The 25,205-nt window shown below is 45.0% G+C and overlaps 1 protein-coding gene across 2 annotated transcripts in view; it reads left to right on the forward strand.

The window, feature by feature from the left end:
• Positions 1-25,205, forward strand: part of AP3B1 (adaptor related protein complex 3 subunit beta 1) — a 524,279-nt gene that overhangs the window by 356,472 nt on the left and 142,602 nt on the right. For both annotated transcript variants that reach the window (XM_073623849.1, XM_073623855.1), the window contains exon 21: positions 16,701-16,773. In XM_073623849.1, the coding sequence (XP_073479950.1) occupies positions 16,701-16,773 (73 nt within the window). The remainder of the gene's footprint in view (positions 1-16,700; positions 16,774-25,205) is intronic.

The raw sequence follows: 25,205 nt of genomic DNA on the forward strand, positions 1-25,205 counted from the left end.
CAATGTCATACTTATGACTCTGTCACTACCTCAACAAAAAGCATGAACCACACTCTACTGCCAGATACCACCACAACCAACCACCACACCAGCTACCAGATGAACAATACACCCATTCAGCAAATACCGATGGAAAACACACAACCATGTATTTTTTTAGAAGAGGGAGCTGTGGGAAACTGGAACCCCACGGCACAACAACGAAATTAAAAGGATCTGTCAAAAAAATTGTCTCAGTGACAAATCCATAAACATTAAGAACAAAGACCACGAAGTCCCCAAAGAGATCCTTAAAAAATTCCAGGATAGAGAAGACATCATTATTAGGCAAGCTGATAAAGGTGGTGGTCTAGTAATTCAAAATCAAGCTGACTATCTGGCAGAGGCCCTGAGACTCCTTGGAGATACTGACACATATGAGAAACTCCCTGCTGACCCACTACCATCTTTTGCAACCTCCCTCGAAGTCCTATTAAATCAAGCTATGGATAATGGAGTCATCACGAAAAGCGAACTCCTTTTCCTTAACAAACAGCATCCACTGACTCCCCATTTCTACCATATCCCCAAAATTCACAAGAATCAGACAAATCCACCGGGCAGACCTATTATTGCTGGGATCGACAGCTTAACCAGCAATCTAGGTTGTTATATCGACCACTTCCTACAAGACTTAGTAATACAACTACCATCATACGTAAAAGATTCCGGACACATGCTCGACATCCTTTCATCATTTTCTTGGCAACCGCATTTCAAATGGCTCTCATTGGATGTCTCTTCTCTTTATACCTCCATCGAACACAAATATGGCATAGAAGCAGCCAAACACTTTCTCTCCAAGAGTAACATACACCCTCTACAGACCAAATTCCTCCTCGACTCCATCGAATTCTGCCTCACTCACAACTACTTCTCCTTCGTGGGTGAGTATTTTCGCCAAACCAAGGGAACTGCCATGGGAGCAAAATTTGCACCTAGCTACGCAAACCTCTTCATGGGCATGTGGGAAGATCTGTTCATCTGGGCCAACAATCCTTTTAAAGATCAGCTCGCCCTCTACACCCGATACATTGATGACATCCTGATCATTTGGAACGGATCACATATGGATCTAAACAAATTTCTGGAATACTGCAACTCCAATCCTTATGGTATCTCTTTTACCCATGTAGTCGACAACACATCACTCGTCTTTCTGGATTTAGACCTGCAAATCGAGGAAGGCAGCATTATATCCAAAACCCATTTCAAGCCTAGTGCTGGAAATTCCTACCTCCACGCCAAAAGTCACCACCATCCCAAATGGATCCGTAACATACCCCACGGGCAATTCTGCAGGCTGAAGAAAACCTGCACTAAGAAAAGTGACTATGAAAAACAGGGATCCATCTTAAAAAAGAAATTTCTTGAGAAGGGTTATGAAGAATCACTCATCAAACAGGCCTTTTACAAATATTGGACCCAGTATGACGAACATCCCTCTGTCACTATGGCAATGGAGGCTAACAAAACAAGCGGCAATAAAAGGACCACCGACAGCAATATCTCCAACCCCATCAGATTCAGTACACAATATAACACCAAAGCATTCGACATACAGAGAGCCATTGAGAAAAATTGGAACATTCTCAAGCAGGATCCCATCCTCAATCCAGTTCTACCACCCAAACCAGTAGTTGTGTTTCGAAAATCCAAAGATCTTAGAAGCCTAATAGCTCCGAGTAGAGTACGAAAACCTCAGAACCAAACCAAGACCCCCACTGGCAACTGGGCATCCATCTTCGACCAGAAAGGCAACTACAAGTGTGGAGCCAAAAACTGTGGAGCCTGTGCCTTCATGGCACACCGCAAAAAAGAAATCATGGGGTCCGACGGCCAGTACCACAAAATCAAACAGTTCATCAATTGCAGTACCTCCTATGTAGTCTATGGTCTTATCTGTCCATGCGGTCTTCTGTATGTTGGGCGCACAATACGTCCACTCAGGACAAGATTTAGCAAACACAAATGCAGCATAATCAATAGTAACACGTACCATCAGAGTAAAAATAAAAAATGCCACAGCTATTCAGTACCTAGGCATTTCAGAGAATGTCATAACAGCAATCCAACCGGCATCAAAGTGTTTGGCATTGAAGCTATCAAAAAAGATGCTGACAATGGGAGGAGATTCAGAAGACTCTGTAAACAAGAATCATTCTGGATTTTCACTCTTGGGTCATTGGTTCCCGATGGAATGAATGAAGATCTAGATATCCACGGGGCCATCTAGATACAGAATATCACTATCATGCTTTGCCCCCCCCCCCCTTATTACCTGTGATCCCCTTCATATCATCACCATCATTCCACCATACGGTAAACCCTGTATACCCACTCCTGTCCCCGCAGTTTCATGTACACCATTTCTCCTCATATTATTCACTTCTGCAGTTATACAACCCATATAAACCTGTGTGTATATGTGTGTATATATGTGTATATATATATATGTGTGTGTGTGTGTGTGTGTGTATGTGTATGTTCTGCGCAGGGTGCCTCCGGTTCACTATTCAAATCATAGTCACACTTTTCATATCACATTACTTTATATGGCTTAATTGGATTCAATAATAGCCTTTTCATTCATGCCCTCGGACCCGCCCCCCAGAGTCTTTTAAACCCCCAGCACAACCTCATCACAAAACCTTTCCTATCCCTAGGCAGCAAGACGCTTTCTATCCAGGCATCAGCTGCCTCAAGGACACCTCCTCCCTCCTCCTCCCCCCCCTTCTGCTGCCAGGATCACACGGCTCTCCACTCCAAAGGATCTCTACAGTCTGCAGCTGTGTTTACACACTTCTCCTGAGACAGGTTAGCCACAATGGTCTTTGTAACTTCCTTATCCTGTTAAACCTAGCAGTGTCCATAAGAGCTTGCTTACTTTCCCTGCTCAACTTATGTTTCACTACAGGCACATCTGACAGCCTAACAGCACCGCAAAAAGAAAATACAATCTATTTACATCCATAGGTAGGTGCGTTCTGTCATCAGCCCACCTGTCTGCCACCTCCAATATTTGGTTACCAACACCAGATTATCCCCCTAACGTATCCACTCCCGCCACTCTCCGCTATTGCGTTGCACCAACTACACATTCCCACCCTACCGCCATGACACTGGTTCTACATAGGCACAATACATGCTGTGTAGGGGTGGTCTCCACATGTGTGTGTATGCATGTGGACATGTATATGTGTGCATGTATATATATATATATGTGTGCATATATGTGTATATATATGTGTACAGATTTATGTGAATATATACATATATTTATTTTGTGCATATTGTTTCTTTATCTATGTATATATATATGCATATGCGTTTTAGATTTTTATGTACATTTGATATATGCATTTTTGTATATATTTTTGTGGATTTCCATTTGAATGAACACATTTCTGTTTTTGCACAAACCACATGGCCATCTTTGTGCCCCCATTTGTGCTTTCAGTGAATAGGGGCACACCTCCACATATCTGTTCCAGCACAGCGTTTTACGTGCTGGCAGAGTTTTTACACGCATGCGCATGTCCTTTGGACAAAAGCACAACCGGTTTTACCATGCGGAGAGACAATATCTCTCAATGTGTCTCAGTGCACTTTTTACTTCATTTACCATTGCCCCCCCCCCCCCCCCCCCCCCCTCTCATATGCATATAGGTTTTTTTTTTTTTTTTTTTTTTTTAATGCATTTACATGCGTTTGTATTATGCACGTGTATGTATATGCATGTATGTGTACACGAGTATGTGTGTGTACACTTATGTATGCGTAGATTTTTTCATTTGTATGTATTTAGACTACAATCTCATGTTCTGTGCTTCAAAATCCCACTACCTATCATTAATTTTTTGTACTGATATGGTAATTTTTATTTCTAATATATTTATATTATATACTTTTTATCATTTTATGAATGCATTTTTCAATGTAAACTTATCTTACGTCTCCAGTCTGTAGTGTACGGTATATATTGTTCTTATTTATACCCCATCTAGAACACCTAGGTATGGAACTTTGAATAATCAATTGTCCATCACAGGACACATCCTCCTACTAGCAACACCACCTCTCCCCATGTACACATGTCGGCCTACCGGCCCATACAGACTGTGCTCCAGTTCTCCTGGCTCTGATGAAGAGTTTTTCCTCGAAACGCGTCAGCCTTTCTTAAATACCTGCCTCAATATGGGCACACCCCAATTTTAACTTCCTAGTACTTATTTTGTTACCTGTTTTTTGTTTTGTTTTTTTTTTTTGTTTTTTTATAATATTATGTAGTATTTGTATGATTTTATATCTATATGACTATATGTCTGTATTCTTTTACATAAATAAACCATACATTTCTTGATGTAAGCGTTTGATCACGCGCCTTCCACCCATTCCTACTAAACATGTTCATGCCAATTGCCAGATAAACTAAATTTCTCATTAGTTCATTTGCAGACACAGCGCTACCTTATTCAGAACCATAGGGTTATATCGTCCCCTACAGGAGTAGGACACTAGGCAGAAAAAAAACTTGGCTACACCCATGGGCAGTCCTAGGTGAAATACACCCCCCTCTCTGCTATAGGTCTTCAGTTTTTTTTCTTCCTAGTCAGGCGTAAGGACCTAGTACCCTGCTGGGATCTCTAGTCCTGGCAAATTTAATTTTTTTGTTTGTATTTTTTCTGGTGAGATCTGCAATCAGATCTGCAATCAACTGCTGGACTGGGCGATGGGCTGGACATTTGATCCAGTGGTCTCCCCAGTCTGGCCCCCAAGCGCATGCAGACCGCAGCTACACGCTAGGTCTGCCGCAACATAGCCCCACTGGACGGGGGCTGGCCCTGCGAGTTAAACGTCTTGCGAGCTTGCATACGACCGTGTCTCGGCTCAAGTTGCTGCGTCCCTCATGGCCGACAGTCCCCCCACCTCAGTGGCGAGGAGGTTCTGTCTGGAGAGGTGCCCGTCTGGTCCTGGTATGGTGAGTAAATGTCCCCCCTCTCCCCTTGGTGGGTTTGCGGTGGACACGTGCCCCTCCCCGTGTCAGTCAGTCCTGCGGGTTTCCCGCCGCCCTTGCACTCTCTCTTCCTGGGGTGAATGGTCCCTGGAGGTCCCCTGGTAGCCCCCCTTTCCCCCTCCCTCCTCTATATGGGGTAGTGTGGTGGGCAGGGGGTGCGCGCCGCCAGGTGCAGTGCTTACCAGGGGAGGAGGGGGGAGGCACTAGGCGCTCCCGGGGATCCAGTGCCCGAATTCTCTTTCAGGGGCTTTCCTGGGGTCAGCCTCGTGTAGTGTGGCCGGTGGCCATTTTGCCATAGCCAGCGTCTTTTTTCCCCCTAGTGCTTGCTGACTACTTATGGCTGGCGGCCATGTTTGTGTAGCTCGGCGGCCATGATTTGGTGGTTTTTGTGCTCAGGCAGCGATGGCCATTACTGTGCAGCCCAGGCGGTGTTTTTAGCAGGCGGAAGCTCATCCTTTTAACCCGGTGCTGACTCCTGTGTTATCCTCTTCCTCGGACGCCACATGTGTATGTATGGGTCTACACCTGAGGCAGCAAGCGCTACATCGGTGGGGTTGTGAGTCTGGTGGGGTGTCCTGGTGTTCCGGTACCACTACCGGCGTGGGGGGGGTGTCCCTTTGCGGTGGTCGCTCTTGGTGTGGGGGGTCTCTTCTTCCCCTATGGATTCTCAGGAGCATGTTTCCCCATCTGACCCCCTATCAGAGGCTGCAGGTCCCTCTTGGTCCCAGCCATCCATTAACACTGAAGGTGGCCCTGGAGTCCTTTGTGTCCCAGGTGGAGGTGGCTCTTGGGTGGCAGACTAGCAAGAAGCGTCCCCCGCCTTCCCCTGCTTCATCTGTCACGTCAGATCCAGGCCCACCCTGCGGGGTCTGTGGCCGCACTCCTAGATTCTTCGGACAGTATGGATGATTCCTCTGCCCTGGTGGCTGCACACAAGAAGGCGCTGGTGGACACACTGATTGCATCTGTGCGGGAAACTTTAAAAATGAACGATGAGGCTGCAGTGGAGGTGACGGTCTCTTTTGACACCTGCAAGCTGTCTCGCGTTGCAAAAGTGTTCATTTTTCCCTCTTTTCTTGACAAGTAGTGACAGGGAATGGGAGCGTCCAAAGCGTCCCTTTGTGGTCCTAAAGTGCTTCGCTGTACGTTATGCTTTTGAGGAGAGTCTTCTCAAAAAATGGATGACTTCACCTGTGGTGGATCCTCCGGTCTCTCGATTAAAAAAGCCACCATGATTCTGGTTGAAGACTCTCCGGCTTTTAAAGATCCAGCTTACAGGAAGGCAGAGTCTTTGTGCCGCACTATGTTCACTATTGCGGGTTCGGCGCTTCGGCCGGTCCTGGCCATTGCCCTGGTGTCTCAAACGCTGACAGAGTGGACGAAGCTGTTAAAACGTGACCTGGAGGGTGATCACTTTCCTCCTGCCTTCACTGAATTGGCGGACCAGCTGATCCAGGGGCTGCAGTTGGTCTGCGAAACCTCTTTGGACACTGCTCCCTTGCTTTCTAAGCTGTCTGTTTCAGTGGTAGTGCTTCGGCGGGTGTTGCGGCTGAAGTGTTGGACTGTGGACCAGGCCTCTAAAAAAGCCCTAGCTGATCTGCCTTTTCAAAGCGATCGTTTGGAGCCATTCTGGATGATATCATTAAGAGTGTCACAGGTGGAAGAGTACTTTCCTTTCACAGTCAAAAAAGAGGAAGGAGCCACGTCGCAAGCCTGGTCCTTGCTTCTCGGCACACAGAGTTCTTTCGTCCCTCAGCATCCACTGATAAAGACTCAGTCTTTCAAGCCCCCCTCAGGAGGTTCCAAGCGACCCTGTTCGGGCAAACTGAGAGCGGGGTTCTCCAGACCCCCAGATAAGGCTCCTTTGGCATATAGGGGCACCCTCACCTGCAGTCCGGGTGGGGGTACATCTTCTCTGGTTTCCGGGTCCGTGGACCTTTCTGATAAACGACATGTGGGTCCATGAAGTGATTCTGTCTGGTTACAAGATCAACTTCCAGTCTTGTCCCCAAGCAGAATTTTTCCTGTCCAATCTGCGTCTGTCTCTGGAACGCATGTTAGCTCTCCGGGGCACGGTGCAAGGCCTGTTTCAAGGGGTGATTGTCCCGGTTCCGGTGTCATAACGTTTCCAGGGTTTTTATTCAAATGTGTTTACGATCCCCAAAAAAGAGGATATTCTGAACCTCAAGGCCCTGAACCGCTTTGTGCGGGTGAGGAAGTTCAGAATGGAGTCCATTCGCTCCGTGGTGGCATCTCTTCATCAGGGGGATTTTCTTGCCAATACAGAAAAAGAAAATGACTCCTGCGCACAAGTGGTCAACCAGACAGATGGTAAAACGACACAGGCCTTGCTGCCCTCAAGGATGGGGAATCCTAGCAGACAAAGAAATAAAGAGAGAGAGGGGTGCACCGGCCATGTGCATTATCTTTTGTAAAACATTTATTGAATAAAATGATAAAAGAAATTACTCACAAGCAGTTGTAAAATCAGGTGCCGTAAAACTCGAGCAACAACTAGCAGCAAGCGGTTATAATGATGAGCGAAGCCTTCCAAAGGTCTTAGAGGAACATACAGGCATCACTACCAGCTAACGCGTTTCGAAGGGCACGTCCCTTCTTCATCAGAGCTCAGCAGTGGAAGGCTTCGCTCATCTTTATAACCGCTTGCTGCTAGTTGTTGCTCGAGTTTTACGGCACCTGATTTTACAACTGCTTGTGAGTAATTTCTTTTATCATTTTATTCAATAAATGTTTTACAAAAGATAATGCACATGGCCGGTGCGCCCCTCTCTCTCTTTAGGACTTTCTTGCCATCGATATCAAGGATGCCTACCTGCACATTCTGAAATGTGCACAACACCAGTGGTTCCTCCACTTTGCTGTGGGAGAGAAGCATTATCAGTTTGCGTTGTTACCCTTTGGTCTCGCCTCGTTGCTGCGCCAGTGGGGAATTGCTGTTCTGGGCTACCTGGACGACCTTCTGCTGCGATCAGAGTCCCCAGCGACCCTGAGGGGTGACTTGGAGATTGCTATTCAGACTCTGGCAGATTTTGGGTCGCTGATGAATTACCAAAAGTCTGCGCTGATTCCAGTTCAGAAATTGGTTTATCTGGGTCTGACTCTCAATTCTGCTCTGGCCAGAGTGTTCTTTTTGCAGGACAAACTCTAGAAGTTACAGACGGCAACCTGCTTACTGCTGTCCAGCAGGTGGGTCTACCTGAGGACCTGCATGGTGCTAGGCCTGATGGTGTCTACATTCAAGGCGGTCCCGTTTGCTCAGTTCCAAATGAGACCCCTGCAAAAGGAGATCTGGTTAAAATTGAATAAATGTCCAGGGCCTCTGGACAGTCCGATTCGGCTGTGCCAAGGAACCAAAGGGTCCCTGAACTGGTGGCTTCGTTCCCCGGCTCTTTGGTAGGGGAAATAATTTCTCCCTCTGTACTGGACAGTGGTCACCACCGATGCCAGTCTATCCTCACTCGACAAGTGTTGGACCAAGGCGAGTGGTCCCTTCATCAGGAGAATATATCTACGTTGGGGCTCACCACAGGTAGATCTGATGGCATCCTGTGTCAACAGGAAGGTGCAGAGGTTTGTGGCCAGGTCTCGGGACCCTCTGGCGGATGCCTCAGACGCTCTGGTGGCTCAGTGGGGCCAGTATCGTCTGATCTACGCCTTTCCTTCTCTCAAGCTTCTGCCTCGGCTGTTATGCAGGATCGAGGGCTGAAAGAATTCCGGTCAGTCTAGTGGCTCTGAACTGGCCTCATCGGTCCTGTTACGCCGACCTGGTGCGTCTGGTTGCAGACGCCCCTTGGCGGCTGCCTCTCAGGGAGGATCTGCTATCCCAAAACCAGTTGTTTCAAAGATAGAGGCTTACCTGCATCAGTGATTACGACACTACAGGCCAAATAAGGGGCTGTCTGCTTCCTCGGCGACCATTTCTTGATGGATCAGACAGACGGTGAATCAGGCCTCTTCTGTCAGGGTCGGGTTCCCGGTGAAGGTGCACTCTTCTCAGGTGCTGAGTGCCTCCTGGGCCTTCCGTCATCAGGCGTCAGTGACGCAAGTGTGCAAGGCAGCCACCTGGTTGTTGGTGCACACTTTCACAAAATTTTACAAAGTAAATGTGCTGGCATCTGCGGATGCCTTTTTTGGCTGCAAGGTTCTGCAGGCTGCGTAGAGGGTTTTTGCCTGATGAAGGGATTTACTTGCTGTTCAGGTTGGGCTCCAGTTGTTCTCCTTGAGCTCCAGATTGTCTGGTTGGCCTGTTTTTTTGTTGACTGCCCCCATCCCTCATGTTTGGCACTGCTTTGGGACATCGCCCTCCCCTCTCTGGAGTTTTTAATGCTTCTGACACTGCTTGTGACAAAACCGAACGCCTATGGCAGAGAGGGGGGTGTATATCACCTAGGACTGCCCATGGGCGTAGACAAGTCTTTTTTCTGCCTCGTGTCCTACTCCTGTAGGGGGCGATATAACCCTATGGTTCTGAATAAGGAAGCGCTGTGTCGGTCAATGAACTCAGAGAAATGGATTTTACAGTAAGTCAAAAATCCTATTATTCTGGCCAATGGAATCCATTGATGATCAGACGCTTAACACACCTAAACACGTGCAAAACGCAGCTTTAGGTTTGTTTTTTTAAGCATCTTTTTTCCTGACAGGGAAAAAAGGTGTTCAGGGAAGCAGAATATGCATGAGGTCTTAGGCTTGCTTTCTTTTATTTTCACCCGGTGCTCCTGCCATTAAGTCTGTTTTTCAACAGAGCAAGCTGTCCTACAGATGAAGCATTTAGAGAATTTTTCACTTTTAGATTGTGAACTATCTTGGGGCACACAAGTCAAAGGGTTTGTTCAAACAACAAGGTGTATCTGAGCTTGCATTCTTTTTGCATCTTCCCCTGGATCGCTTATTTTAATGGACTGCTCTCTGCATGTAAAAAGTACAAATAAGGGGCTTGCATGATTTATAAAATCGTGCCATACCAAAATTCATGGTACTGGAGTACCATGCATTCTCGTGGATGCAAACGCACACACATTTGCTAGATGCGTAGAGATGCCATTAGAGGGTCCACTTCCCTGAAACTGACAGGGAACTGGCTACATGAGTTGTGATAGCAGCAGAGAGGAGTAGATAGCTGGGAGGAGGTGTGGACTGTGCACATATACCCATCCCCCTCCCCCATTCCCATTCCTCCTCTCTATATACAGGAGATTAGACTGTGCTGAATGCTCCTAGATCGTCTGTCCATGGTTTGATTATTGCTCCCTACCCAGATGCTGCAGCTGTATTTTCTCGCTGGCTCCAAGACTGAGAACCGAGAGATCAGACACTTCTGATCGCTCGGTTCTCAGTGCTCCATGAGCAGAGAGCTGGTGACTGTCAGTCACCGCTCTCTGCTCTGTTCCGTTCCTCGCTCATTGGAGCGCTGAGCTGCGGAGGGGCAGGAGTGGCTGGCTCAGGCTCTCAGCGGATTGCTAAGAGGCTGAGCCATGTGATCTTTGTGACATCAGCCAAAAGTGGTCTTCAGCTCCTGCTAGAAACGGGTCATAGGAGTGCAGAACAGGCTGCACTCCTGTGATCCACAGGAGAACTACAGCCAAACAAGCTTTGGCTGTACTTATCCTTTAACTAGGGTGTACAGAGTCTATCTGGGCCTACTGGGCAGATAACCCCTCATATCCTCTAAAGACAGGAAGTGCAGGAAAATCTCTCTAATTGGGACAGAAAAGTGGGAAAAGGGTAAAACTGTTTAAGCATTTTTTTTATAGGTAGTTCCCGAGTTACAAACATCCAACTTACGAACGGAGGGAGACAACAGGAAGTGAGAGTAAATCTACCCCTAGGAAGGGAAAGTCTCTCCTGCACAATGGAAAAAAAGGTGTCTCCACTGAAGCTTTATCACCAATCTTTGTTTCCATGACAACCCAAATTTCTCAGAATCCAATTGTCATAGGGACAGAAAGTGAGGTGACATCTTCTGAACAGGGGGGCACTGACAGCAAAACAAATGTTACAGTAGGGGTGCTGAAATTAATCGTTGCATCGATGCATCGCGATTCGGATGTCCCCGATGCGGCATCGATGCATAAAAACCCGAAAATCGATGTTCGGTGACGTCATTAGTAGCCCCGCCCCTCCCGGGAAAGCGCTCGAGCAAATTTTTAAAACGTCTTTATTTTAATAAATGTGTTACAATTGATGCTGTGCCCCCGCTGTATGTGCTTTTTAAAAAAAAATGTCACTTCATACCGAACTTCGCCGGTATATGATCATGTGACGCCCGCCCCGCCCCTCTCCGCTCTCCTCTTCGCTCTCCGCTTCCGTCTCCTGAGTCCTGACGTCAGCGGGGATTTCTCAGTCCCACCCGCCTCTCTTCTGATACGATAACTATAGTCAGCGGGCAGGAATGAGAATTCCCAGCTGACGTCAGGACTCAGGAGACACGTGAGGGAAGAGGAGAGCGGAGAGGGGCGGGACGGCCGGGAGTCACATGATCGTATACCGGCGAAATTTGGTATGAAGTGACATCGTTTTTTAAAAGCACATACAGCGGGGGCACACCATCCATTGTAATATATTTATTAAAAGAAAGTAATTGTGGGGGTCAGTGATGGCTGCATTTAATGGGCACAGGTGGCTGAGTTTGGGCACAGGTGGCTGCGTTTGGGCACAGGTGGCTGCGTTTGGGCACAGGTGGCTGCGTTTGGCGGGCACAAGTGGCTGCGTTTGGGCACAAGTGGCTGCGTTTGGGCACAGGTGGCTGCGTTTGGGCACAGGTGGCTGCGTTTGGGCACAGGTGGCTGAGTTTGGGCACAGGTGGCTGAGTTTGGGCACAGGTGGCTGCGTTTGGGCACAGGTGGCTGCGTTTGGGCACAGGTGGCTGCGTTTGGGCACAGGCGGCTGCGTTTGGGCACAGGCGGCTGCGTTTGGGCACAGGTGGCTGCGTTTGGCGGGCACAAGTGGCTGCGTTTGGGCACAAGTGGCTGCGTTTGGGCACAGGTGGCTGCGTTTGGGCACAGGTGGCTGCGTTTGGGCACAGGTGGCTGAGTTTGGGCTTAAGTGGCTGAGTTTTGGCACAGGTGGCTGAGTTTGGCGGGCACAGGTGGCTGAGTTTGGCGGGCACAGGTGGCTGAGTTTGGCGGGCACAGGTGGCTGCGTTTGGGCACAGGTGGCTGCGTTTTGGCACAGGTGGCTGAGTTTGGGCACAAGTGGCTGAGTTTGGGCACAAGTGGCTGAGTTTGGGCACAAGTGGCTGAGTTTGGGCACAAGTGGCTGCGTTTTTGCACAAGTGGCTGCGTTTTTGCACAAGTGGCTGCGTTTGGGCACAAGTGGCTGCGTTTGGGCACAAGTGGCTGAGTTTGGGCACAAGTGGCTGAGTTTGGGCACAAGTGGCTGAGTTTGGGCACAAGTGGCTGAGTTTGGGCACAAGTGGCTGAGTTTGGGCACAGGTGGCTGAATTTGGCGGGCACAGGTGGCTGCGTTTGGGCACAGGTGGCTGAGTTTGGCGGGCACAAGTGGCTGCGTTTGGGCACAAGTGGCTGCGTTTGGGCACAGGTGGCTGCATTTGATGGGCACAGGTGGCTGCGTTTGACGGGCACAGATGGCTGCGTTTGACGGGGGAGGTTCAGTTTTTTTCAGTTTGTTTGCGCCCCCAAAAAAAATTTTGAGCACCAGCCGCCACTGGTCAGCACAGAGACAGTACAGGGAACTTCACAGGGCTGTTTGTCATCTGTGGATTCTTTCCCTTTTGACCTCCCAGCAGCCGTGTGTGTGTGAATGTCTGTACCCTGTAGTGCACCGGATTACTGCACTTTTTAGGGAGTGAGGTTATTTTTAATTCAAAGCGGAGTTCCAGTCAATTTTTTGTTTATTAGAAGTCAGCAGCTACAAAAAAAGTGCATCTTCTGACTTTTAATAAAAAGACACTCACCTGTCCCACAATCCAGCGACGTGGCCACCCAAACCCTCCCTTCTCCCCCCGCCTGTCCACAGCGCTGGCAATACTACTGTGGGCATCCGGCTGTGACAGCTTGCAGCTTCACAGCCGGGTGCGCATGTCTCACTGCGCTGTCCTGCATAGCCGGGCAATCTTTTGGGAACTGTGATGTGTCCCAGAAGATTGCAGGGTGGAAGGGCCACCTAGGCGGCCCAAGCGGAAGTGGGAGCTCGTCGGTAATCGTGATGCATCGCGGAATCGAATCGGATCGTTGACCAGATAATCGTAATCGAATCGTGAGACCAGTGAAGATGCGCAGCCCTATGTTACAGGGGTGTTAACCCTTCCCTATGCTATCCAAAAAACATAAGTTGTTTTTTTGGCTGGAGTTGCACCTAAAAATTGTACCTGTTCCAACTTGCATACAAATTCACGTAACCGCACAATGAAAAAAGGTATTTAGGCTGGTCATTTAAAGAACAAACAAAAAAAAAAGCTGTAGTTAATAATTGTTTAAGCCTGAGGGGATACAACTATTTTTGCTCCAAATTGCAGCGGAATAGTGTCCAAAGGGGCAGGTACAAGATCAGCACTCATACTGACAGACAGGGAGAGAGGAGAGGCTCAGAACGGAGTGACAGAGGCACGTAAACTGACCATGGTAATCAGGGCTCAGCAGCCATGATTACTGTGGTCAGCACAAATAGGGGGACACAGGAACTGCCAGGATGAACCAGGTATATTACACGGTGGGAAGGGAAAAATTAGATAACACAAGCACTATGCTATAGATCATGCCTTAAAGGGATAGGATCTTTTTTTTTTTTTTTTTTTTTTTTTTTTTTTAAATATATGGTTACAACCACTTTATCAGGCAGGTTGGCTCCCCTGGTCAAATCGCCGTAGCTGTACGTTTTAAGACCACTATGGGGTGCGCACGACAACGGAGCCAATGCGCGTTGCTCGGCATCCACGATGTCCGCCAGGCACCCGTGATCGCTCCTGAGAGACAAAGAATGGAGATCTGTCAATCTAAACAGACAGATCTCCGTTCTGTCATGGGAGAGGAGACATATCTGCTGTTCATACAGGTTATGAACAGCGATCAGTCTTCTCCCAGTCAGTCCCATCCCCCCACAGTTAGAAATACTCCCTAGAACACATAGTTAACCCCTTGATCGCCCCCTAGTGTTATCCCCTTCCCTGGAGTAAATAGTGAATAGAATTCAAAGTGCATATAGACGTAATGTCCCAAGTGAAAAAGGGGGAATGTATAGTCCAAATAGGACAACAGTCCGCAGTGAGATCAAAAAATCTGTGTATCAATCCTGTCTGCTTCCCAATCTTCAGCTTGTATATCATCAACTTTAGCGAATAGATGGAATACGCTTACCAGAAAGGTTGGATTCTACTGCCGTGAGCGTAGAATCAATGGAGCTTGGTGCCACCCTGGGCAAAATGGTGAAGTGTTGGAGGCAAGGGTAGAGCCTCTACAAGGCCGGGACATCCCCTCTATGTCCACCAAAGCAGGGCCAAAATGGATTCCAAAAGGCAAAGTGGTTCCGCGGTTCTCCAGGATATGTAAAAAAGGGAAGGAATGCTTCCATATAGTGTAATTCTGGGTGTTTTTATTCATAAAAGAACACAATACATGTAAAAAGTGATCACAGGATAAAAGCAGTGTATAGGGTCTATAAAAGCCGCCCTACGCGTTTCGGTCCAATGACCTTCAACAGGGGCACAGCCGCGTAGGGCGGCTTTTATAGACCCTATACACTGCTTTTATCCTGTGATCACTTTTTACATGTATTGTGTTCTTTTATGAATAAAAACACCCAGAATTACACTATATGGAAGCATTCCTTCCCTTTTTTACATATCCTGGAGAACCGCGGAACCACTTTGCCTTTTGGAATCCATTTTGGCCCTGCTTTGGTGGACATAGAGGGGACGTCCCGGCCTTGTAGAGGCTCTACCCTTGCCTCCAACACTTCACCATTTTGCCCAGGGTGGCACCAAGCTCCATTGATTCTACGCTCACGGCAGTAGAATCCAACCTTTCTGGTAAGCGTATTCCATCTATTCGCTAAAGTTGATGATATACAAGCTGAAGATTGGAAAGCAGACAGGATTGATACACAGATTTTTTGATCTCACTGCGGACTGTTGTCCTATTTGGACTATACATTCCCCCTTTTTCACTTGGGACATTACGTCTATTTGCACTTTGAATTCTATTCACTATTTACTCTTGTGTGTTTTAGCGCTACAATTTATTGTCATATTTGTTACCTTTTTGTCTTATGGTTTGTAGCAGCTGTTTTTTGTTCTTTTTTTGGGTAGCGCATTAATCATTTCCCCCTTTTATCACTGTTATCCCCTTCCCTGCCAATGACATTTATACAGTAATTAGTGGCTATTTTTAGCTCTGATCGCTGTGTAAATGTCAATGGTCCCAAAAAAGTGTCCAATCTGTCCGCCGCAATGTCGCAGTCCTGCTAAAAATCGCAGATCACCGCCATTACTAGTAAAAAAAAATAAGTACATTATAAAAATGTCATAAATCTATCCCCTATTTTGTAGACGCTATAACTTTAGCACAAAACAGTCAATATATGCTTATTGTGATTTTTTTTTGTTACCAAAAATATGTAGAATACATATCGGCCTAAACTGATGAAGAAATTAGTGGGGTTTTTTTAGATATTTATCATAGCAAAAAGTAAAAATTATTGGTTTTTTTTTTTTTTTTCAAAATTTTCAAAATTTTTTTTCAAAATTGTTGGTGTTTTTTATTTATAGCGCAAAAAATAAAAACTGCAGAGGTGATCAAATACCACCAAAAGAAAGCTCTATTTGTGGTAAAAAAAGGCATACATTTTGTTTGGATACAGCGTCGCACAACCGCGCAATTGTCAGGTAAAGCGACGCAGTGCCGCATTGCAAAAAATGGCCTGGTCATTAAGGGGCCTTCTGGTCCTTAAGTGGTTAAGAACAAACCCTATCTTGCTTGTAATCCAAAAATATGAAAGTTCATATTTATATCCTTTTCATATTTAGAATATTGTACAAAGTTGGTCAATTTTTGTGTTGCAGTTACTTGTTTGTTGGAATAGTTTTAAAACTGAGCGCAAAAGTATTTTTTATGTATTTGTTCTCCATGCTTTGCTGTCATGCTGGCAAACATATCCTCACAGACAGAAATCCAAAACTGATAGAAATGTGAAACCTTTTCCACTCTTATCTAAACCTAAAAACTAATTTTGGGCTGGAATTGACCTTTATATACTCTACTTTAAGATGAGAAATCCAAGGTATAACGTCACAAATCTGCATTGTATATACAGGAATTCCCCTGGTTACGAACACAATAGGGACTATAGGGTTGTTCGTAAGTCGCAACACTGCATTTGTAAGTGTAACTGCCGCCTGTGCATGGATGTGGGATGTTCCGGGTGCATGTTATGTTATCTGGAGCGTAGTACGGCAGTGTGGGATGTGTTCGGAGGTGCTCGAAAGGTATCCAGAACCCGCCGGCCACCCGTAAGTGGCCGGCATTTGAGGCCGTTTCTAAGTAGGAGTCGTTTGTAACTTGGGTGTTCGTAACTCAGGGACTGCCTGTATCACAGTACATAGATACACACATATATACTCCAGACACCATAATATATGATGTAATGGAAGTGTTCTGTCTCTCTACAGAAAACAGAAAGTAAGCCTGTCAAACCAAAGGAACCACCTCAAAAAGATGTTTCACTGCTAGACCTAGATATCTGTAAGTATTGTTAAATATAATAATCTCATAGATTGCTGAATGTCAGACATGCCATTTAAATATAATGTAGTTAAAGGAAATTTGTTATGAACATTATTTCAGCTAGCAGTACCTAAATTTCTACAGTCTGTTCAATATTTATAAGGCTTCTTTCACACTAGCTGACTCTAAAGTTGAACGATTTTCAGTGCAGCCTTGGAGTCCGACTTTGATGGCACTTTAACACTCCCTAGCATTGAAGTTGTGTCAGTTGGGTCAAAGTAGTACAGGAACCTTTTCTGAAATCTCAGCAACTTCTCTAGTGCCAATTGCAACGCCTTTCCTAGAGATACTTGGCATGTTACATGTCCTGCAACCTTGGGTCGCACAAGTGTGAAAGGAGCCTGATATATCTTTTGTGTTTTTATCTCTTCTTCTTTATTATGTCGCCATTCCATGAACGTGTGCATTTTTAAATCGTGGCATGTTGCAAATCTAATTACTCAGTGTAGCATCATCTTTTATACTTTACCAAAAAAATTGTGTTTTTTTTTTTTCCAAAGCAAAATTGCATCTGAAAAACCGCTGCACAAATATCATGGGACATAAAAATTGCAACAGATGCCATTTTATTCTCTAGGCTCTCGTCTTAAAAAACTATATATACTATTTGGGGGTTCTTTGGGTTCTAAGTAATTTTCTAGCAAAAATTCAGATTTTTTACTTGTAAAAAAAAATAGCAGAAAAGGCCTGGTCTTATTGTGAGTAAAGTGGAAGAAAGCTGGAGTCAACCTACTTTTAAAAATGTTCCCTCACCCTTCTTCCTGCCTAAGCTATATAAAAAGATCTGTATATGTATCTATTTTTAATGAATTTTGGCCCAGTCACATGATCCTGCAGCTTCGGCTTAGGTGGAGTGCCCAACAGATGGGATTTTTAGGAGCTGACACATCACTCATAGGCTCTTCCTCTGTCTTGCTTTCTTTGTAGGGCTGAATTCGAACATGACAGTAGTTCAGATCGCACAAAAGGGCTTTGTAGTAGGAGAATGGCTGATTTATAATCAGTTTAAAGCATGGGTTCTCAACCTCTTTACATTGGAGGCACCCTTGGCAAGAAGTTTGGTATCTCATGGACCCCCAACATTTTCAGATCTACAGCTCACGGAACACAGATATAGCATTGAATACTAGAATAAATATTAAAATTGAACTCCTTTAATATGAAACTTGGGTTGCTTTTTTTCTGCACAGATTCAGTGTACAGGGGGACAGCAGGACGAGGTACATGAGTTTAGCAACAGGTAGATTGCGGCAGAGTCCCGGTAGAGAAACCCTGCTTTAACCCTTTCTCTGCCAGGCCCTGTGCTTCATTTTTTACACTCAGGTGGCCAGACCATTTTTGCATTTTTTTCCTTTGCTTTTCTATTTTTCACTTATAGCTTTCAAAGTTTGCAAAAGACCCCCCTAACCATATATTTTCTGAAAGCACATGACCAGTAGGTGCTACTGATTTCTAAGGTCCCATAATCTTTGTGCAAATGTCAAAACAATAATTTTGCTAAAAGTCCACTAAAATCATGATTAGCAGATAAAAACACAGCTAATTTTACAAAATTCCCGCTAAATCCCAACTAAATATAAAAGCTTAACCTGTATGGAGTTAATAAATAACAAAACATTTTTAATTTTTAAATTGCACCTTTTTGCAAAGTGCTGAAAATCGAACATACACAAAAATGTAAATATCCAAATTAACAATCTGAAGGTTTTAACTTTTTCCTTAGGCTCGGTTCACACTGGGGCGACTTGGGATCCGACTTGTACGCCCTCAAGTCGCCCCAAGTCGCCCCAAGTCGCTTTGCATTTAGATTACAATTGTAGTGAATTGAACCGTCTTAACTGACACTACTGAAGTCGCTCCGACTTCAAAAAAGGTTCCTGTACTACTTCTATCCGACTTGTAGGCGACTTGTACCCATTCAACTCAATGTAAGTCGCCTGCAAGTCGGATCTCTCAAGCGACTTTGCAGAGAAAACCCCTCCCTCCCAGAGAGGTGATTGGCCACAGGCGAAGTCGCCTGTCATGGAGGCGACTTCAAGTCGCCTCGTAATTTGCCGAAGTCGCGCTAAAGTCGCGCTGAAGCCGCGTTGAAGTCGCGGTACAAAGTCGCGCTAAAGTCGTGTTGCCCATGTGTGAACCGACCCTTACAGCTTTCAGAATTTGTGAAAGACCCCCAAAACCATATATTTTCTGAAAGCATATGATCTCTAGAATATAAAGAAGGTGCTACTGATTTTTTTAGACCCTGCGATATTTGTACAAATGTTTATCAAACCAATATATTCGCACAAAATACATTAAAACCATTAGTAGCAGATAAAACCACAGCTAATTTTTCAAAATTCCTGCAAAATCCCTAATGAGTATAAAAGCTTAACCTGTAGGGAGTTAATAAATAACAGATATTTGTAAATTTTAAATTGTGCCTTTTGCAAAATGGTGAATACGAATGTACCCAATAATTTCTCTAAAAAAATCTCAAGGTTTTAATTTTATATATATTTTTATTTATATTTACGCTAATGTTTATCAAAACAATATTTTCGCTAAAAAACACACTATATCTTACAAAATTCCTGCTAAATTGCAACTAAAGCCTCGTTCACATGCGGCATACTAAAGTGTTTGCCTATGGGGGGCCATGTTTACCCGCACAGGTGTTCCATGCATCCCCGTACAGGCAGTCTCATTTATGTCAGTTGGGATGCAAAGGCTGCACAGGCATAGCTGCTGCACCCAATCTGACATCCATATGGGTGTGGGTACATGACCCCCACGCAGACAGTGTGAGCTCACGGACATGCATGCAGACCTACATGGATGTAAAATTGGGAGCAATGGCTCTGTTTGTGCAGGTGCTTAATACCAAATGACATCAATGGGACGGCCTGCACAGAGATGCATGGAACACCTTTCACGCTTTGTGTGAACAAGGCCTTAGGCCCCTTTCACACAAACAGACCTATCAGGTCTGCCTGTCCATTTTTAAGGCGTGCCCAATCGGACCACTCATTGTTCTCTATAGAGGCTGATGTAAATGGACACGTGTCCGTTTGCACCTGCCTGCATCAGATCCAGTCTGCTAAAAACAGATGGATGGGGATTCCTTTCTCCAACCATCTAGCCGATCGGATCAGATGGAAATGGGACAGGCGGTCCATTTCCATCCGACCGCCCCATGGAGAACAGCTGGCTGTGTCTGTGTCTGCTCTGCATCAGCGGAGAGGACATGGACCGGTCATCTGCCTGCTCAACAGGGATCAGCAGACAGATCCCCCACTGAGCAGGCGCATCTGACAGAGTTTGCTCGCGTGTGAAAAGGGGTCTTACTAGGAGCGGCCGGTCCATTAGGAGCGCTGGGGCGTCGCTGCCCTTCAGGGTGCCGGACTCGTATGTTTGTACGAGAGGGTTTTTTTTTTTTTTTTTTCAAGCCACATGATTAGAGCCAGAGGCTCTAATTGGCTTGAAAAAGGTTGGTCTCGGGGTGCAGAGCATTGCACATGGCCCATGGCCGTTTTATCCATATTCCCGAGACAATTCATTACAGCCGTGATCAGTTTTAAATGTCAATTTTTCCTTTAGAAATGTCATTTTGCTGTGGTACTGTTCTAAACACAGGAAAATGTGCCACCTTACAGGCATACTATAGACACCTTCCCCAGGCACGATATTTAAAGGAATATTTCATTTTTATTGTTTCACTTATAAAGAAAATAATTTCTCCCGGAAAAACATCTGTTTTTAAAAAATATTTTTGCATTGATACATGTCCCCTGGGGAAGGACCCAGGTCCCCAAACACTTTTTATGACAATAACTTGCATATAAGCCTTTAAAATGAGCACTTGATTTTTCATGTTCGTGTCCCATAGACTTCAACGGTGTTCGCGTGTTCTGCCAAATTTTTTGCCTGTTCGGTATGTTCTGGTGTGAACCGAACCGAGGGGTGTTCGGCTCATCCCTACTGGGAGGGCAGAATTTTTTCTATATTTAAACACAGTACACAGGAGTACAAGCTCTTATGCATTTTGCGATGATTCCAGAGCTTTTTTTAATTTCTTTTTAAGAGAAGCATCTGAAAATCATAAGTGCTTGCATCCCTGTGTACTTTAAATAAAGAAGAATTTCTTTCATTCCAGTCATGCAGCAATTTTTGTGTAACTTTGAATTGCTATACCAGTGGGAAACGGGATATAGTGGGGAGCTGACAGCACAGACTGTATCCATCTTTTCTTCCTTTGTAGAAATTGATTTGGTCCGTTTCCCATTTTTCCCATAAAAAAATGAATGCACTCATTGACTGTTGAACACAATTCATTCTCTGTAATGCTCTTTGTAGTTAGCATATGTAAAGTCATTTTTTACGTTCACAAGGTTCTATAAGATTGTGGATGAATTATAAAGCTGTGGTTTGGTTGCATTGCAGCCATGTCAATGCTTTAAAGAGAAATGCATGTTTTTTGTGCTTAGTGCTTCGTTGGCTTTAGGAATCTTAAGCCAGCAGATGACTATTAAAATGAATAAGTGGAGAGTACCCCATAGGGGATGTCTGCATTTTATGAATGAGCTTCAAAATGCAGGCTGTGGTATGAAGTTGTCCTACAGAGGTTATGCTTAACACTACTAAATTGGGAATCTGCAGTGTATATAATCTGATTTCTCTGCTCTTTGGATCTATTTTCATGTAGTAGCTTCTGAATGAGCCTTCTTTGTTCGATTTAACCTTGCTCACTTGGACATAAGGGTTCATACAGTGGATATAAAAAGTCTACACACCCCTATTAAAATGTCAGGTTTCTGTGATGTAAAAAAAATGAGACAAAGATAAATAATTTCAGAATTTTTTCCACCTTTAACCACTTCAGCCCCGGAAGATTTTACCCCCTTCCTGACCAGAGCACTTTTTACAATTTGGCACTGCGTTGCTTTAATTTACAATTGCGCAGTCATTTGACGCTGTACCCAATCAAAATTTGCGCCCTTTTTTACCACAAATAGAGCTTTCTTTTGGTGGTATTTGATCGCCTCTGCGTTTTTTTTTTTTTTTTTTTTTTTTTTTTTTTTTTTTTTTGCGCTATAAACAAAAAAAGACAATTTTGAAAAAAAAAATTTTTTTTTTTTTGCTATAAAAAGTATCCATAATTTTTTTAAACAAATTTATTCATCAGTTTAGGCCAATATGTATTCTACATATTTTTGGTAAAAAAATCGCAATAAGCGTATATTGATTGGTTTGCGCAAAAGTTGAAAAAAAACAACTATTTTTTACTTTTTGCTATAATAAATATCCCCCAAATTTTTTTAAAAAAGACAAATTTCTTCGTCAGTTTAGACATATATATATTCTACATATTTTTGGTAAAAAAAAAATTGCAATAAGTGTATATTGATTGGTTTGCGCAAAAGTTATAGAGTCTACTATCTATGGGAAAGATTTATGGCATTTTTATGCCTTTTTTTTCACTAGTAATGGCGTTGATCTGCGATTTTTATTGGTATTGCGACACACAGATCGGAGACTTTTGACACTTTTTTGGGACCATTGGCATGTATTCAGCAATCAGTGCTATAAAAATGCACTGATTACTGTGTAAATGTCACTGGCAGGAAAGGGGTTAACACTAGGGGGTGATCAAGGGGTTGTGTGTTCTCTCAGTGTGTTCTAACTGTATGGGGATAGGAATGACTAGCAGAGGAGACATATAGTTTTCCTACTTAGTAGGAACAAACTATATGGCTCCTCTTCCCTGACAGCCCAGGGATGTGTGTGTTTACACACACACATCCTGGTGCTCGTGATCGCGCATGGCCGGCGGCGATCCTGCCCGCCGGCCACGCGCATCGGTTTCCCTGCTATGCAGCGAGCACGCACCCTCTGGTGGCCGCTTAAGGGAAGGACATACTCATACGGGATTTCGCCCAGGTAAGCCATTCTGCCACAGTATATCTGCGTGAGCCAGTCGGGAAACGGTTAATGTGACCTATAAACTGTACAACTCAATTGAAATACAAATTTACATCTTTTAGGGGGGAGTAAAACTAAAAAACTAAAATGTGGTTGCAAAAGTGTGCGCACCCTCTTATAACTGGGGATGTAGCTGTGTTCAGAATTAAGCAATCACATTCAAACTCTCGTTATATAGGAGTCAGTACACACCTGCCATCATTTAAAGTGTCTCTGATTAACCCCAAATAAAGTTCAGCCGTTTTAGTAAGTTTATCCTGAAATTTTCTTAGTTGCATCCTACAGCAAAAGCCATGGTCCGCAGAGAGCTTCCAAAGCTTTAGAGATCTCATTGTTAAAAGGTATCTCTCTGCTGCCTTTGACACAGTGGACCACCCGCTCCTCCTCAAAAAAACTCCACTCCTTCGGTCTCCGTGACTGTACTCTTCGCTGGTTCTCATCCTACCTATCCCACCGCTCCTTCAGTGTCACTTACAACTCTACTTCCTCCTCTCCTCTTCCTTTTTCCGTTGGGGTCCCCCAAGGTTCTGTTCTTGGACCTCTCCTTTTCTCAATCTACACAACCTCCTTGGGTCAGTTGATTGCCTCTCACGGCTTTAAATATCATCTCTACGCTGATGGCACCCAAATCTATCTCTCCACCCCCCAGCTCTCTCCATCTGTCTCCTCACGCATTACCAACTTACTAGCAGACATATCAGCCTGGATGTCACATCACTTTCTCAAACTCAACCTATCCAAAACTGAGCTCATGATATTTCCTCCCTCAGGTGCCACTTCCCCTGATTTCCCTGTCAAGATCAACGGCTCAACTATCAACCCATCTCCCCACGCCAAGGTCCTAGGTGCAATCCTGGACTCTGAACTAACCTTTCGACCCCACATTCTATCACTATCCAAAGCTTGCCGCCTCAGTCTTCGCAACATCTCCAAGATACGCCCCTTCCTAACCAATGACACCACAAAGCTTCTAATCCACTCCCTGGTCATCTCCCGCCTCGATTACTGCAACTCCCTCCTCATTGGTTTACCTCTAAATAGGCTATCCCCACTTCAGTCCATCATGAACGCTGCTGCCAGGCTCATCCACCACACAAACCGCTCAGCGTCTGCCACACCCCTCTGCCAATCTCTCCATTGGCTGCCACTCAGTCACCGAATTAAATTCAAGATACTAACTATAACTTACAAAGCCATCCACAACCTGGCCCCCAGCTACATCTCTAACCTAGTCACAAAATACTAACCTAATCGTTCTCTTCGCTCCTCCCAAGACCTCCTGCTCTCAAACTCCCTTGTCACCTCATCCCATGCTCGCCTTCAGGACTTCTCCAGAGCCTCCCCCATCCTCTGGAATGCTCTACCCCAATCCGTCCGATTTTCTCCTACTTTTTCCACTTTTAGACGATCCCTGAAAACTCATCTCTTCAGAGAAGCCTATCTGGCCCCCACCTAACAACTGTACATTTATCTTCTCAATCAGCACATCACCCATAGTTATTACCTCTTGTATCTCTTGACCTTCCCTCTTAGATTGTAAGCTCTAAGGAGCAGGGCCCTCTGATTCCTACTGTATCAAATTGTATTGTATTTGTACTGTTTACCCTCAAGTTGTAAAGCGCTACGTAAACTGTTGGCGCTATATAAATACTGTATTATAATAATATAATAATAATCAGTCAGGAGAAGGGTAAAAAAGAATTTCCAAGGCATTAGATATACCATGGAACACAGTGAAGACAGTCATCAAGTGGAGAAAATTTGGCACACCAGTGACATTACCAAAAACTGGACGTCCCTCCAAAATTGATGAAAAGACAAGACGAAAACTGGTCAGGAAGGCTGCCAGGAGGCCTACAGCAACATTAAAGGAGCTGCAGGAATATCTGGAAAGTACTGGCTGTGTGGTACTTGTAGCAACAAATCTCCCGTATTCTTCATATGTCTGGGCTGTGGGGTAGAGTGGCAAGACTGAAGCCTTTTCAAGCCCAGCCAATATTTGCAAAAACACATCTGAAGTCTCCCAAAAGCATGTGGGAAAACGTGTTATGGTCTGATGAAACCAAGGTTGAACTTTTTGGCCATAAGTCCATAAGATATGTTTGGTGCAAAAACAACACTGCACATCACCAAAAGAACATCATACCCACCATGAAGCATGGTGGTGGCAACATCATACTTTGGAGCTGTTTTTCTTCAGCTGGAACAGGGGCCTTAGTCAACTTAGAGAGAATTATGAACAGGTCCAAATACCAGTCAATATTGGCACAAAACCTTCAGGCTTCTGCCAGAAAGCTGATCATGATGAGAACTTCATCTTTCAGCATGACAACGACCCAAAGCATACATCCAAATCAACAAAGGAATGGCTTCACCAGAAGAAGATTAACGTTTTGGAATGGCCCAGCCAGAGCCCAGACCTGAAT

Source organism: Aquarana catesbeiana, linkage group LG01 (assembly GCF_042186555.1).
Source record: "Aquarana catesbeiana isolate 2022-GZ linkage group LG01, ASM4218655v1, whole genome shotgun sequence".
NCBI classification, from domain to species: Eukaryota; Metazoa; Chordata; class Amphibia; order Anura; family Ranidae; genus Aquarana; species Aquarana catesbeiana.